The 16,333-nt window shown below is 37.7% G+C and overlaps 3 protein-coding genes across 3 annotated transcripts; 1 reads left to right on the forward strand and 2 right to left on the reverse strand.

The window, feature by feature from the left end:
• The first annotated feature begins 398 nt into the window (after positions 1-398).
• LOC103328803 (uncharacterized) lies at positions 399-2,437 on the forward strand. The gene is given in 2 exon segments (XM_008231216.3): positions 399-1,171; positions 1,174-2,437. Coding segments are annotated over 2 exon segments (1,815 nt in total). The 5' UTR covers positions 399-474; the 3' UTR covers positions 2,292-2,437.
• A 4,862-nt stretch (positions 2,438-7,299) lies between these two features.
• LOC103344067 (Eukaryotic aspartyl protease family protein) lies at positions 7,300-8,938 on the reverse strand. Its single transcript, XM_089051194.1, is given in 2 exon segments — positions 7,300-8,426; positions 8,428-8,938. Coding segments are annotated over 2 exon segments (1,344 nt in total). The 5' UTR covers positions 8,899-8,938; the 3' UTR covers positions 7,300-7,553.
• Positions 8,939-11,571: 2,633 nt separating this feature from the next.
• On the reverse strand, positions 11,572-16,333 carry LOC103343996 (serine hydroxymethyltransferase 3, chloroplastic-like). Its single transcript, XM_089050361.1, has 12 exons — positions 16,142-16,333; positions 15,519-15,778; positions 14,848-15,043; positions 14,575-14,749; positions 14,388-14,505; positions 14,155-14,267; positions 13,919-14,041; positions 13,658-13,762; positions 13,443-13,529; positions 13,261-13,368; positions 12,832-12,904; positions 11,572-12,423 (listed from the first exon to the last, which is right to left on the reverse strand). Exons 2-12 carry the CDS (start codon positions 15,739-15,741, stop codon positions 12,149-12,151), a joined length of 1,596 nt encoding a protein of 531 aa, XP_088906487.1. The 5' UTR covers positions 15,742-15,778; positions 16,142-16,333; the 3' UTR covers positions 11,572-12,148.

Raw genomic sequence — 16,333 nt, forward strand, 5'->3', positions numbered from 1 at the left:
CCGGTCTTTATGCCCACCCATATTGGTGAGCGTTAAATTTATCGAAGTTAATTTATACTTTTTTATAAATAAAAAAAATTGTCCGTACACATGTTCATACTTATACTTTTAAGGGATAATGTTATGTGCATTTATATCATTTATACCACCTCTCTAATAAAAGTAATACAAGTGTCGTAGAGATGTGCAATATGTTATATAAATGTGGTATGCCTAGCATTTTCCACTTTTTAATTCACGTGGCATGATATCATTGGATCTAAATGTGCTACATCAACAATTTAACGATTTTTTGGATGGAAACTAACAGCTAGGACTACTTATGAGCACAAAGGCAACCTTATAGTGTCTGGGTCAATTTCCTCATATGAATGGTCTTGTGATAAAAAGTTTAGGATAAAAAATTAAATAAATAAAAACAAAAAGGAGCTGGGAAGCTCTTAAGCAGATGGCAAGCAACAGACTCGAACAAGCATGGCTGTCTTCAAAATCCCAAGGAGGAGCCTTCGCTTTCTCTCTTCCCCCCACACTCACAATTGCTATTACTGCTTATGCTTCTCCACCGCCACCACAACCGCTTGGTACAACCAACCACCAACACCTCACAATGAAGACCCAAAGCTCTCAGCCATCTCCGACGCCATTAAAACCACCACCCAAAACTCTCAGCCTCTGGACTCCTCTCTCAGAAAGCTCCTCCCTTCCCTCACAGCCCGTGACGTTATCAACCTCATCAACCTCAACCCCCACTCTCTCTCCCCTCTCTCTCTCCTCTCCTTCTTCAACTGGCTTTCTTCTCACCCAACGTTTCGCCACAACATCCAATCCTATTGCACAATGGCCCACTTCCTCTGCGCTCACCAAATGTATCCCCAAGCTCAGTCCCTCCTACGAATCGTCGTTTCTCGCAAGGGCAAGGAGACTGCATCCTCTGTCTTCGCTTCCATTCTCGAAACTAGAGGTACCCACCAGTCCAATTATGTATTTGATGCTTTGATGAATGCGTATGTGGATTGTGGTTTTGTTTCTGACGCATGCCAGTGCTTTAGATTGCTTAGGAAGCATAATTTTCGAATCCCATTTCATGCTTGCGGCTGTTTGCTTGATAAGATGCTCAAGTTGAACTCGCCCGTTGTGGCTTGGGGATTTTATTTGGAGATTTTAGATTCTGGTTTCCACCAAAAGTGTATAATTTCAATGTTTTGATGCACAAATTGTGTAAAGAAGGTGAAATTAGAGAAGCCCAGTTGGTGTTCGATGAAATTGGGAAACGGGGTTTGCTTCCGACCGTAGTTAGTTTCAATACTTTGATTAATGGGTATTGTAAGTCTAGGAATCTGGAGGAGTGTTTTAGGTTGAAGAGAGATATGGAGGAAAGCAGAACACGTCCTGATGTATTTACTTACAGTGTTTTGATCAATGGGCTGTGCAAGGAGCTTAGGTTGGACGATGCAAATTTGTTGTTTGATGAAATGTGTGAGAGGGGTTTGGTTCCGAATAATGTCACATATACTACTTTGATTGATGGGCAGTGTAAGAATGGAAGAATTGATTTGGCAATGGAAGTGTATCAGAAAATGTTGGGGATTGGTATCAAACCAGATTTAATTACTTATAATACACTCATAAATGGCCTTTGCAAAGTTGGAGATTTGAAAGAAGCGAGGAAGCTTGTTGAGGAGATGAATATAGCAGGTTTGAAGCCTGACACGATCACTTATACTACGCTTATTGATGGATGCTGCAAAGAAGGAGATCTACAATCGGCTCTAGAGATAAGGAAGGGAATGATTAAACAAGGGATTGAGCTTGACAATGTAGCTTTCACAGCCCTTATTTCGGGATTGTGTAGAGAAGGAAAAACACTTGACGCTGAAAGAACATTGAGGGAGATGTTAAATTCTGGCATGAAACCTGATGATGCCACATATACGATGATCATTGACGGGTTTTGCAAGAAGGGTGATGTTAAGATGGGTTTTAAGTTGCTCAAGGAGATGCAGGGTGATGGCTATGTACCTAGTGTTGTAACCTATAATGCGCTTATGAATGGACTATGCAAGCTAGGACAGATGAAAAATGCTAATATGCTTTTGGATGCTATGATTAATTTGGGGGTGGCTCCAGATGACATTACATACAACATTCTCTTAGAAGGGCATTGCAAGCATGGAAACCCCGAGGACTTTGATAAGCTACGGAGTGGAAAAGGGCTTGTTCTTGATTATGCTTCTTACACTTCGCTAGTTAATGAATTCAATAAATCTTCGAAGGATCGCCGAAAGAGATGATTGGAGCAAGTTGTTGGAAAATAGTGGTTTAAGTCAAATTTGGTTGGTCTGGTGATTGGGTCTTAACTTAAGGATTTCAAAGTGACTCAAATCAACAGAAAGGAACTAGTGACTTGAGAGACTTGCATATACACACCACAACAGTACAACAGTACAACAGAAAGCGTTTTTCTGACACAAGTAAACTGCAGTCAAAAGCAGTTGGAAATACGAGCATTGGAATAAATCCTTTTCTATCAAACTGTTAAGGGAATCCGAAGAACTATCAGATAGAAAAAGAAATCTGTCAAATATTTGCAGCGGCCAGTCCAAATCCATCAAGGATGGAAAGATCATCGACATTCTATCCAGACACGGCCAGACTATAACAACAGAAGTGTGCTTAGACAAGGTGTTTTTCAATTTTCATGCGTTAGCACTTTTTTGAGTCTTAAGCGACCGAATATGATCAAAGGATGCTCTACTGTCCATGTTAAATGGCATTGGCCTTCAAGACATTATGCAGGCAATGACAAGAAATTATTGCACATGAGTGCAGGCTTCCATGGATGATTTAAAGTTCAAAGAAAAGAAACTACGGTTTTAAAGGTATTGTTGGGATAATAAGGCGTGCAAAGAGCAGATTAATTTTCATTAAAATTTAATGGAGAGGGAAAATGAAATGGGTGGGAAAAAAAAGGGTATATATATCAAGACAGTGTGTGAATACCAATTTGCTTTTTCAGAAGGCTGTATCGTTTATGCAACATTTTCTTAAATGGTTCAGTGTACAATTTCATCAATATTGATCAACTGTTGGTTCACAATATGTAATTGCTTAGAAATATATGTTTTATTGAAAGACAAAAGCAAACATTCGTTTTCGATTTTATAAGGCTTTATCTTTTGTCTGAAATCCTTAGACTAATGCTTCACCCTATACTCCATTAATCAAACCAATTGAAGTCTACAATATTGGAAATCCAAATAAATATCAATTGTGTCCAACTAGATTTAAGGTTGTACGAATTATGTGCCAAGGCGCCATGGTGGTTTGAGCCCGAGATTACTCATCTAGAAATGAAGGTTGTTTTCCATTGAGTTAGATCTTGTTAGCTTTTATGGTTTGTTTACCAAGCCTACGGTTTTAGTTATTTTATACTCATTCTTAGTACTAAAACTAAAATAAACTCTATATCATTTAATTTCTATAAACAAACTAAAAAAAACCCTTAAAAAATGACAACTGGCCTTATTAAATTTAATTTTGATTATTAAATTGCTTTAATACCCTATTGAGTGTTTTGGGCTTTTTTATGAGGTTTTAGGGTTGAGTTTGTTTAAAGAAATCAATGACAGTTTTGTAATTTAAAACAAGTTAAAAGTCTTTTTGTTATGTTGTAAATGAGTTGGGTGTGTTTCTAAAGTTCATTTCATATAAGTATATATTTTATATATAATTTAGACTCCTATATTGAGATATATTAGTGAATCTCCGAAAATAAAATAAATAAAAAAAACACCAAAAAGTTAAAGATGGGCCAACGCAGAGAATCAAAACTGTTCATAATCAAACATGGGCCGACTATAGAGTGGACTGTCCTTGGTTTCTCACTGACTTCCACTATTTTCGTTTACCAACCAAAAATTGACCTAAGGTGGGGGAACCAAACCAACAAAAAAATAAGAGAAAGCTGGCGCTATTTGCTTTCATTCGTTTGCAATTGGGAAATCTTAAAAGAAACGCGTGGAAAATAATAGGGAGGGGACCATTAACCAAACCAAAAATCTTTCTTTGCAGGCGCCTACTATTATCAATATCTAAAGCAGTAGATTTTTGGTGTTTGCTTTATCAAAGAAGTGTTCTGGCGCATTCAATTCATGCACAGAGAGAGAGAGAGAGAGAGAGAGAGAGCTAGCTAGCATGCATATATATGTATATATGTTACATCACAATCATAATGCAAGAAGAAAGTGAAGTGTCCAATAAGGGCGTGCAAATCTGTCTTGCCTGGCTGCTGAGATAGAGAGCTAGCTGTGCCTCACTTATATACGAACCAGCTTAGGGTTAGGTTCTCGAGGAATATTGTTTCTCAAAGCAGTCCATCTTGGCAGCTAACTCTTTTGGCCAGCTGTTGTTTCTCTCTTCCCTGGAAAAATCAAAATGCAATCATAACATATACCATACTTTGATGATCATGAGAAGATGATGCTGCATCCTTTTCCCTTGGAAGCCGACTCCGGTCATCCAATGTTGAAAACGTGGTTCAACTTTATCAAATTCACTTCACTAGGGATTTTCTCTACCAAATATTTCAAAAACAATGCATCAACATCTACATTTGGGAGTTACTGGAAATAAAATTCCGGTGTCGCTATTACTCACGTATACCGGGAGGCAAATATAGCAGTATATTATTTAGTTAAAATAGGGCATAAGCATAATAAGCATAATAATCCTTGTATCTAGTTTATTATGAATAGGACTTCCCAAAACATTAGAGGCACAAATCCATCCTCAGCTCAAAGAATACCAATTGCACCCATGCCATCGACAATGATGGTGCCCCAAAAAATAAAGATAAAGAAAAGGAGTTGAAGGACTAGGTCAACATTTCTAGCTAGCCATAACTTCGATAAAAGTACAAGCTATTCGAAGCAGAATTAATTCCAATAAAAATGGGACAATCTCCAAAGCAAAGCATTGTAAGTTGTAACTTGTAACCCTCATGGGCACACAACCCGATACGTATATGCAATGTCTTATACTTCAAATTATTAGGGTTCTTAGATGACGACAATCCGATGCAAAAGAATAGAAAACAGAAGATAATCGATGGCAGACAAATGCCCTACAGTGAGGGGACCGCTTGCGGGTTGATGGAGCACATAGCATTACAAGGGCAAGCCCCACAAAAACAGGATCCGAGTTTTTTGAAGTAGCAAGCTGCCACCTCTGTCTTGAGTTCATAATTGTTGGGTTAACACGTGTAGAACATGTATGCGGAGAGTAAGTGTTGCTGTTAGACTTTACATGTGGACAAAAATCTGTTTGTGATATCATGAAAGAAGTTGAGGTCTCACCTCAAAACTAATTGAGAATGAAGAAGTAATTCAACTCCTTATAAGCGCTTGTTGGATTTCTTAACTTTCTAATGTAGGACATTTCTTCAAACAAGGATAAAACTTTCTTTATTATTGTGGGGTATTTGTAACTTCTAACTAATAAATCTTAATTATCGTGTTTTAAGGAGTCAGAATTTTATAACTTTCTTATAAATTGCATTAGTATATTGCAATATAAATTTCCAATTGTTTACACCAGAATCAACAGCCAATAAGAGCAAGACACGTGGACAAAAGAGAGCATCGGCAGGAAAACCCACAGCACCCAGGTCTACCGATTGCGTGATTAGGGCAAGATCACTCTCTGGACACGTGGAGTATCCATAGTAAATGCCAATAGTCTCACAACGAAATTTTACACCACATGCACGCCTCCCAAGGCGTATACAAATGGACACAAGTCCCAAAATGAAGGTAACTAGAACTTTCAGTATACTAGCCATCGCTCTATCCAGATTATTTACTAAATCCTTACTTAAGTATTAGAGAGCCTTCAGCCGATATTACATCGATGCCCTAAGTCTTATCGAGTGTTTCTTATCTTGCATATCAGACGCTTCTACCGATGACCTTAAAGTATTTCAAAGACCCAAACATTATTAAGTTGAGCTCAAAAGTACTGAATCACTTGTCCGCATCAACACCAATACTCATATGATTGATGGCTTTAGAAAATGGGAGCAAAGGAAAGCACTGGAAGATAGATTGCTTTATGTCAATGTTATCACCTCCTCCATATGATCGATGAAGTTAATACTTAGTCAATGTAATGGCAGAAGAAGACTGGATGATGATCATTCACAAATTTCACGAGAGCTAGCATATATATATATATACATATATAGACAGAGAGAGAGAGTAGTAATTTTTTCTTTAAAAGCCTAATAATAGGGTTTTGCTTTATTAAGTTGCTTTCACCGTCCATCATATGGCCTTGTCTTGATCCCCATCACGTTTTCCTCATCAAATACTTTGCACATTGAGATCCAATTAAATTAAGCACAGGATTGACAAGTGTTGGATCAAATTTTTTTTATAAAATTAAATTAGTCTCATTCAATATCACTGCAACTTTATCCATGACATGAAAATGAGAGAGAGAGAGAGAGAGAGAGAGAGAGAGAGAGATGCTTTAGGCTGACCTTTGGCCACATGTACATACAAACTACACATCAATCATCAATAGAGCGCACACATCATCTTCATCATGAAGGGAGAAGTTGAGATGGCCAATCATGTCTTTCAAACGATGGAACACTTATTTTGCAAGTTCCACGTGACCAGGTAAAAAGGTAAGAAGAAGAAGAAGAAGAACAATGCCCTTAATATTTTTTTTTCAAAAGTAATGTTAATAAAATACTTAATCAAAGAGCAAAAGTATGATTAATAAGATAAGAAGAAAATGTCAATCATGTGCGTGTCGGGAATATATGTAGAAGGAGGAGCAGGTAGAGTCGGCACAAGCGTCGTCTCTTCATTGCACGAATCCAACTTGGGTGGAGCCCACAGTTTCCTTTCCTTTTATGTCTTCTTTATCTGTGTTCGATGTTTATACACACTAGCTCACCTGATTTTTGTCATCAAAGAAAGATGCACAAGGGCTTTTACAAATTACACACAGATTTTTGTTTTGTTTTTGTTTTACCATGCCATTTAGGACATGGGTGGGTGATGTTTGAAATTGGGTGGCATGAATGGAACGAAGAATCTTTTTATATAAAAAAATTAAATTTTTTGTAAGGCCTTTCTCATTAAAAGAGACGATAACAAACTAAACTCACACATCCTACACAGATGTTTTCTCGTCTTGATTATCAATAGATTCAAAACAATTTTGTAGGATCGAGGTTAGGTCAAGTGGTGAGTGAGGGTTTGAGTAAATAAACTAGGAAAGAGACGATGATTTTGACAAAGTGATATTATATTTCACATCCTCGTATATATATATATATATATATATATATATTAATCTCAACATATATCACATCATGATACAGTACTTTCTATACCAGGGAAGTTAAATTGATACCACTAATTGCATGGGCCATGCCAAACTAGTTCATATCACTTAGACCCTTCTATTATCACGAAAATGACCTTTTTGTCCTCTTGCGTTTAATAAGACTTTTTGCAACTTCAACAGCTAGCTGTATTGACTCACACTGATCTGCTACAGTCGGCTCTACCGAACCCAACTCTGCGATTACTCAGATCAAATTCCACCCATTGATTCTGCTGATGAAAATTCCCAATTATATTACTCGCCGCACCAAGCTTGCTGGATTGCCCGATTGCCACGCAGCGGACCCCACCACCGACATCAGCTAAAATTTGTTCTTTGGGCGTCACAATCTCCGCTCCTTTTTCAAACTCAAACACCATATCTCCTATCAGCCGTCCGATCTCCACGTCATGACCATCGAAACACATGTCGGCTACCCCCGAGTACACGTAGCCCTTTTTTAACCTCGGTCCCACCAGTCTCACAATCTCTTCCCTCACCTTAGTATAAGCCTCGTCCACAAAGTACGTGAACTCGGAGCCGGAATCGATCATGGTCTGACCCGCCCCGCTCGGGTCGTGCCGGAAAACAGAGGGTAAAATACTTAACTTTTTCCCGCCAATTCTTATCCCCAACATTACAACTGTATAGGCCAGGGGGTCCAAATTGGGCATGCGTTGACTTGGATCAAAAGTTAACATGTCAACGTATCGGAATCCCGCGGAATTCGGGTTGTTTCCCAAGTAAAAAGTCCCGGTTGGCAGATTAGACCCGGTTTGAGCCGGGCGGGCGGGGATGCAGTAAGAAAACTTTGTGATTTTGGCTTCGGAAGCAAATGAAACCCGCCCGCGGTTCATACCTAAAATACCTTCGCTATCACTAGTGTCCTTAGCGCATCCAAGGATCAAGGGAGGGGTACTTACGGAAGGAGAAAAAGTAAATTTTTCTCGGACGAGATTGCCCTCGGCCAAAGTACCATCAGCATAGAAGTAGGAGTAGTGGCAGAGTTTGTTTTGGTCGCAAGAGGTTCGGGAGGGTAAAATCGGGAACTCGAGGTTTGCAAATAGGGTGAGTACAAGGCAAGACAGAGAAAGTAGAGGAGAGAGAAGGGTCAAACGACGCCATCGGAGGAGGTGGGGGCTTTGACTGGGTCTTCTTGTGGCACTGAATCCATGAGAGCTGGCTGCCAGTGTCCAAAACCATCTGCTGGGTCTGTGGAGGAGTGCCTATGGGGAGAGAAACAATCGGAGCCATTGAATACTTGAAGGAGAGCTTGTGGTTGTACGATATGAGTCTTGGGATTCGCTTGGAGTTTGAAATGAGAGAGGCATGATGGAGAGGTTTGGATGTGTTTGGAGAGAGAGAAAGTTGAGAAGTAGTGAGAGGGAAAGAGAGAGAAAAAGTGGTGTTGCTCAGGTACTTGTTCTCTTTGGCTGAAAGAGAAGGAGAGATGAGGAAGAAGAGAGATATTAGGAGCATGGTTTTTTGAGAGAGAGCCATTAGAGAGAAAGAGGTGGGTGGGGTTTTGGTACAGTGGGGTTATGGGAGGCGGGGTAGTATTTATACCACTGGAATAATGACCCGGAGGGAAAGAGATTAAAAAAAAAAAAGGAAAAAGGAAAGGGAGGAACAACAAAGAAACGCCAAAAGAGAGGAGAGAGAGAGAGAGAGAAACAAAAGCATGGCAAAGTGTACAAGCGCGTTTTCTTAATTGAGCAGTTAAGAGTAGGGATCATATTCGACTGTTTATGTATTAAATTGCATGGTGATATGATGATGATGGCGACGGTGGGCACCAAAGCATCCCTGTTTTCTATCTATCCAGATATAGATTTACGTATGCACGCTGATTTACAGTTAATTTTTATGGCGTTTTGCGTTTTGTATTGGATCCCAACGTTACGTTTGGGGGATTGACAATGAGTCAATGACCATTATTATTCATCGGATGACTAAATTCTTCAACTGAATGATGACCACGCGTTGGTGACAATTAGAGAGAGAGAGGTTTCACTCGGATGGTATTTTATTGATGAAGAAGGATGAACAAGCATAAAAATCGGACCATGTCTTAGAGGTTTAGGCGTATCTCTACATATATAGGTTTGATCGTCGGTCTAATTAGGTGACATATCCTCTTAGCCGTGAGCAAGAGAAAAGACCTTGAGCACCACCCATCTGTTGGCATGACTAATGGACCCATGATTACTTTCCTTATATTCCAAGGATTCCTTGATTAAATATAATTGATTTACTTTAATTTCTGATTTCCTACTGTAAATAGAATTAAGATTTATTACTTTTATTGACCAACAAGGAATTATTGTATTATAAATACAACCAAGAATACACAGAAAATTCCCACAAACAATATTATCTTACTAGTTTCATATTTTGATACCATCTCCCAAGGATCGCTTATTATTATTATAAAAAGGGTTTAAATACAATAGATAAGTTACTGAATGTTTCATTCCCTACATGGTCAAATTTCTATCGTTGAATCTGTTAGCAAGTCCTTACTTAGTTAGGATTTTAATGCCTTACTTAGTTAGGTTTTTTTGTTACTTGCCAATTTATTTAGTCCTATTGTAATTGAGATTTATTTCCTATAGTAGTTTGAATTTATTTCATATGTTATTTAAGGTTAATACATTTTTGTACTTCTTTATAAATACCTTCACATTAGAGAATAATAAAAATATGAGCATTTCTAACAAATATGAATATGACTGAATATTTGCCCTACTTTGTTTGACATAATCTCATCCCAAAGTACTAAAAAGAAAAAAGGAAAATAAATTATTGGTACAATAGATAGATTATAACTATGTCAACGATGATTTAGTCTAGCGATACTCATTTATTCAATTAACGGTGATTCTAATTTCAAACCTCATCAACGACAATTGTTGAATAACAGATAAAGGACAATGAAAAAAAGATAATTATTTTGTCATTTATCTTCTAAAACAGAGTATTAGATCATTATTGGTTTAATGCTTTCCCCCGCCTCTAATTATATTGTATCATAGACACTGAACTAGCACAAAAACGACACAATTCTATCAGTGTCTTGTAGGGAAATGTCACAAATTTGCTTATCTATTTGATTTATTATTTGTTCATGTCTGGTAGCTAGGCCTTATAATATCATTAATCAATCTACAATTTGCAAACACTAGAAAATAAAAATGTCGCATGGTAGGTGTCGAATCTCAACATATCTAACTCTTAAAACAAATAATATGATGAGACTCACGGGTTATGTGTGTATGATTAGATTGGTTTTAGCAATAAATACAAAGTATATGTGTTTTAATTCGAGAGGCAGAATGCTTCAGTGTCTATCTAAATGCCACATTAATAAATTGCACATAAAACAGAAAGATGAATATAAAAAACGCATGGAGCTAATAATGTTGCATCCACCCAACAAAAAGAAGAAAAAGAAAAGAAATTTGATTCCATCTACTGCACCAAAGAAATGGTGCCTCATTGTAAATTGCATATTATAGAAGGCAATATTGCTTAAATAAGATAAGCTTTATCTACCATGAAAAAGACCTTGTTCCATCTACTGTGACAAAGAAATGTTGCGCACACACACAATTATGATGTCGTGGGGATTCAAACTTGAGACCTCCGATTTGCAAATCAAGACCTTTTTCTATTTGATTAGGCCCCTTGTCATTGTCATGTGCTTTATCTTCTCAAAGACAATAGTGCCCAATTAAAACCATATACTAATATTTGTATAATATGCCAATAACAATAATGATGGAACAAATTAAAAAATTTATGTTGGAATAAATATAGGTGCAAAAGCACAGGGCACTGATGAAATAAACAAATAGGCAATAGAACGGCGCATGCAATATCTTTGTTTTTCATCTCCAAACCCTTATGAATTCTACCTTTGACCAACGCTACACTCACTAATTTGTTTATTAATATGTATTTTTTTTTATACAAACGATTGGAGAAAAAGAGTTTACACAAATATTCATTTGAGAAAAAGAGTTTACACAAATATTCATTTGACACGTGGGAGTTTCAAACCTCTGTCCACATGGATGGATATGAAAGAGTTCAATCAACTGAGCTATACCTGATTTTTCTTTTCTTCTTCAAATTTGAGTTTACTTAATCTCACTTAATCTCATTTACTGCTAGCAGATAAAATATTGGCATGTTTATTATTTGATGATTATTGCGAAAGTAAAACAATTGGAATCTCTGTTACTCAAATTAACAACGGATCAAATTAGATAACTTCTTAGGACCTCAACCCTTGTGCTGTTCAGGCCCTTCATACCTGCTCTGCAAGGCATTCCCTCATCATGAGCGGCTGTTTGAACTTTGACATCCGTGAATTGTGCCCAAGCTCTGTACCGTCCCGCCCAAGCTCACCGCACGGCTAACACCTTTCTCATTCGACTCGTTCAGCTGAGGAATGATGATTGGGATAACAGTCTAAAGTGTGTTGGAAGGGTTCGGATCATAAAACTTCAACCCAGAGAGGACTCTACAAAGGTGTGGATCCCTAATTCAAGCCCCCTAAATAATTCCCCAGGAGAAAACTAGTCATTTAATTATCATCTTCACACAAGACCAAAATTGAAGATGAATATTTAGCAAAGAGCATGCAAATTCATGATTTTACATGCCAAACCTAAAAGTTGTCATCCACAAGCTCCCTTGAAATAGTTGCACAGACAAGTTAAGCTTGCATTTCCTTCTATACAAGTTATACTCCAGGCATTGGGAACTGAGTGGTAAGAGCTTCAACTCTTCTCTGCAGATCCAACACTCGATCCTTTAGGGAGAATTCAGGTGAAGCTACAAACTTCATAAAATCTTGGAGCTTTGATCCTGAGACCGCGCGTTTAGCATCAATTGTTATCTGCACACCCTCATGAATGTAGTCTGCAACAGCTATGAAATCTTTCTCAGTGAATCCTCTTGTTGTCATGGCAGGTGATCCAATGCGAATGCCACCGGGCACTACAGCACTTTTATCGCCTATTTCATCAAACATCACAAGTATAAGCCAAATAGCTGAAAGACAAATAAAAACCACTACTACACAAACAAAATACGATAGGACCTTCAAAACTAGGCAAGTACCCCTTAGGCCCAAATAAGCCTTAAACCATAAAGGTCTGAAACGCTTAGGGTCCATCTGGTAAAATTATGTAAATGGCTTGATTACAATATTAGAACCAAAAGAAAACACATGCCTAGATTTGAATCAAAAGAAAACACATGCATTTCATATGATCACTTGATTATTTCAAATCCACTACAAACAAATTGTATCTAGTTAGTTCAAATACATATTCCATGTAAAGCTTTCATTTACTAATTTAGCTTTATTCTCAAATCCAACATTTTACAAGTCATTTCAGCCTAATAGATCCTTACACTCACCGGGTACTGAATTCTTGTTAAGGGTAATAGAAGCCTTGTCAAGAATTTTCTCCACTCGAGCTCCATCAATACCCTGTTAATAAAGAAAATGTCGAATAACATTAGAAAATTAGATATGGTTATGAACTAATGCAAAGGATACAATCATAAATTTAATGTGGAACCTGTAAATTTGATAATACCCACCCAACTAACTAACCCCATCCCCCCCGACCCTTCCCCCGCGCGAGCGGGGGTTTAAGCCAAGTGTACGTTAAAACTAGTTAAGTCATCTAAATGCTGAGCTTTTAACCCAAAAAAAAAGGCAAAATAGGAAGCAATGCTAAACAATAGCTAAACGTCCGCATTTCAGGACAAGTTCTCATACAAGCAACAATAATAATAAAAACACTTAAAACAAATAAATTAATCAACAATTTAGGAACTTACTAAAGGCCGCAGATCCACAAGAACCAGATGGTTATCACTTCCACCAGAAACTAGTTTATACCCAAGTTCAGTCAATCGGCTTGCAAGAGCCCTACAATTAGAGACCACCTACAAGGTAGAGTATCCAGACTTAGGACATGATTTGGACCAGTTTTACACTGAGGACAGCATAATTGCAGTACCTTATTCTGGTAAGCCTTAAATTCTGGGGACTGTGCATACTTCAAGCAAACTGCAAGGCCCCCAATAGTGTGGTTATGGGGACCACCCTGCATAAATAACTCAAGCATTTATCCTTTTTTACATTGAAATTCGAAATATAAATGCTGAACTTATAGAAACAAATAAATGATCAGGTATAAATCAGATTTCTTATCATGAAACAAGTACAACTAACCTGTAAACCTGGAAAAACAGCATTGTTGATGGCAGATTCTAGATCAACCCCAAGAACCGGATCTTTCTTGAAGAAGATCATTCCACCTCTTGGGCCTCTCAAAGACTGAAGAGAAATGTATTAAATTTTTCAGATCATCCAAATACGGATTACAACAAAGGAAGCACATGATAAGGCTATTTATGAAGTATACGCAATTATGTGAACATTTGGGATTTGAAAAAATTTAGTGAAATATAAATACATGAGGTTGAACAATACCTTGTGTGTTGTAGTGGTCACAATATCACAGTAGTCAAAAGGATTTGCAAGCACAGAAGCAGCTACAAGCCCACTTATGTGAGCCATATCCATCATAAGAAAAGCACCAACAGCATCCGCAATCTTCCCATGTAAATTCAACGTAATTCATCAGTTGCCAAAGAAAAACAGTGTTTATAAATGCTAATGAATTCCATATCATTATGCATATGGAAATTAAGACTTAAAATACTAACCTTCCTCATGCGAGGGTAGTCAAAATCTCGTGGATAAGCACTAGCCCCGGCAATGATGAGTTTTGGTTTAAATCGGTCAGCCATTTCCTCAAGCTTGTCATAGTCAACCAGACCTAGGTATAGTTTTTGTTTTTTAAAGGAAAAAAAATCAACATCATCCCAAAAGAATAACCATTACATCCTTAGTAAAGCTTCAGACAATATCTTTCTTATCCATAACCAAAATGCAGCACCTGTGGATTCATTGAGTCGGTAAGACATGGACTCAAAATAAATGGATGTGCCTGATACCCGTCTTTTAGGAGTCATGAAACCATGAGACAAATGTCCTCCGTGAGACAAGTCCAAACCCTAAGTTACAAGCACATGTTAGTAGCTACCAATAAGCAAGAGTAATACAAAGCCAAAAGGACAACTTACCATGAGACGGTCATGAGGTTTAAGAACTGCGGTATAAACCTCGAAATTAGCAGGAGAACCAGATAATGGTTGAACATTAACACCCCACTTCTTTCCATCTAAGTGAAATGCATCTAGAGCCCTTTTTTGGCAAAGTGTTTCAAGCTCATCAATGTGCTCATTGCCACCATAGTACCTGAAATGTATAATCAAACAGTGAGCTACACCAAGCATAATTATTTTAATGAAAGGAACCTATTGAACTCACATAACTCTAAGTCTGAGTATATATACCTTTTACCTGGTAATCCTTCCGAATACTTGTTCGTGAGACATGAGCCAACTGCCTCCATAACTGCCCGATAAGTAAAATTCTCTGAGGCAATAAGCTCAAGGCTCTTGAGCTGTCGCTCCTTCTCCATTTCAATAATAGCACGCACCTCAGGGTCAGCCTCACTTAACCCATTGTCTACAAAACTGCTTCCATTACCTGTAAATCAAATAGTACAATTCCTGAACAAGTCAGACATAATTCTTGCCACTAACCAATGTTGCTTTCACACTTCATTAGAAGTTGGAAATATCGAGGCTGACTACATGTTTTCTTTTAAAGCTGTTTTTTCATAAGGATTATTCTGAAAAAAGAATTGAGTTATCAAACTATGAAGTTATACTGAGTAGTGATTACAAAACCTCCAAAGATGAATACGCAGAGCATCAAATCCAAGCATGATAATGGGATATCATTCTAGTAGAAGCAGAGTTAAAGGAATTTTTTTTTTAGTAAGTGAAATAGAAATTAAAAATTCTATTATAACACCATAACCTTTGCAATGCTCGAAAGTATTCCTACCCAAGAAAATCACAGAAAAAAATCTTAAGATACATTTTCAATATGAATTATAAATGGAACCATAAATAAATAAAAGTAATTGATATTGGTTCAAGCGTTGGAGTATAATTACCACCAATTTCAGGCAAAGTCACAGAGACAGAAGAGGATGGCCTTCCAGCAACCAAGCTTCCTTCAATGTAAGAAGAAGAAGATCTAACGGGCTTCACACAAGTGAGCTTTAGTTTATGTGAAAATCCAGTACCGATAAGCCCCTTGTTTGGAAAAATTGTTCCTTTGGTCCAAGTGGGCTGTTGAAGAGAACCCATCACTGCAGCTCCACCACAAGCCTGCATCTTTGCTTCCAAATACTATAATACCTCACAAGCTTCCCTACACATTCCAAAGAAAACTCTGAGCGGTGAGCACAAGTATAACATACACATGATATGAATACATAAAAATTGTATACGGAGTTCCAAGTTTGTCATAAAAGATATAAAAATTGTATTGAAAAGTAGTGATCTTCATAGTAAATGTTTTCCGTATGCCTAACACTTATAATTTGTTTATATGGGTACAGAGAGAATTCAAAAGGAAATGTTTTCCCAAGCTGATGAAGCACTAATAATTTGTTGAAAATGGCTGCTTTTAAACCGGTGGCGGAACCGGGATTTCAAAGTGGGCTGAGGTGAACTTAGATGCTCTTTATTTTCTTAGTTACAAAGTTCTAAGAGAGAGAAGAGAAATATAAACCTGGAGCAGTACAGCGGCGGCCTCGATCGCTGAGGAGAGGGCGAGAGAGATGGAATAGAGAAGAAGAAGCAGATAAGGTAAAAAGTCGAAAAGGTGAGAAGAGGAGACAGCCAGAGAGAGGTTGAGAAGAAAGTGAAGAAGAAGAAGAAGAAGAAAATATGAAGCGGGTCGGCGATGAAAATTTTATATAGT

The sequence above is a fragment of the Prunus mume genome, linkage group LG4 (assembly GCF_029339155.1).
Source record: "Prunus mume cultivar Tortuosa linkage group LG4, ASM2933915v1, whole genome shotgun sequence".
Classification (NCBI taxonomy): Eukaryota; Viridiplantae; Streptophyta; class Magnoliopsida; order Rosales; family Rosaceae; genus Prunus; species Prunus mume.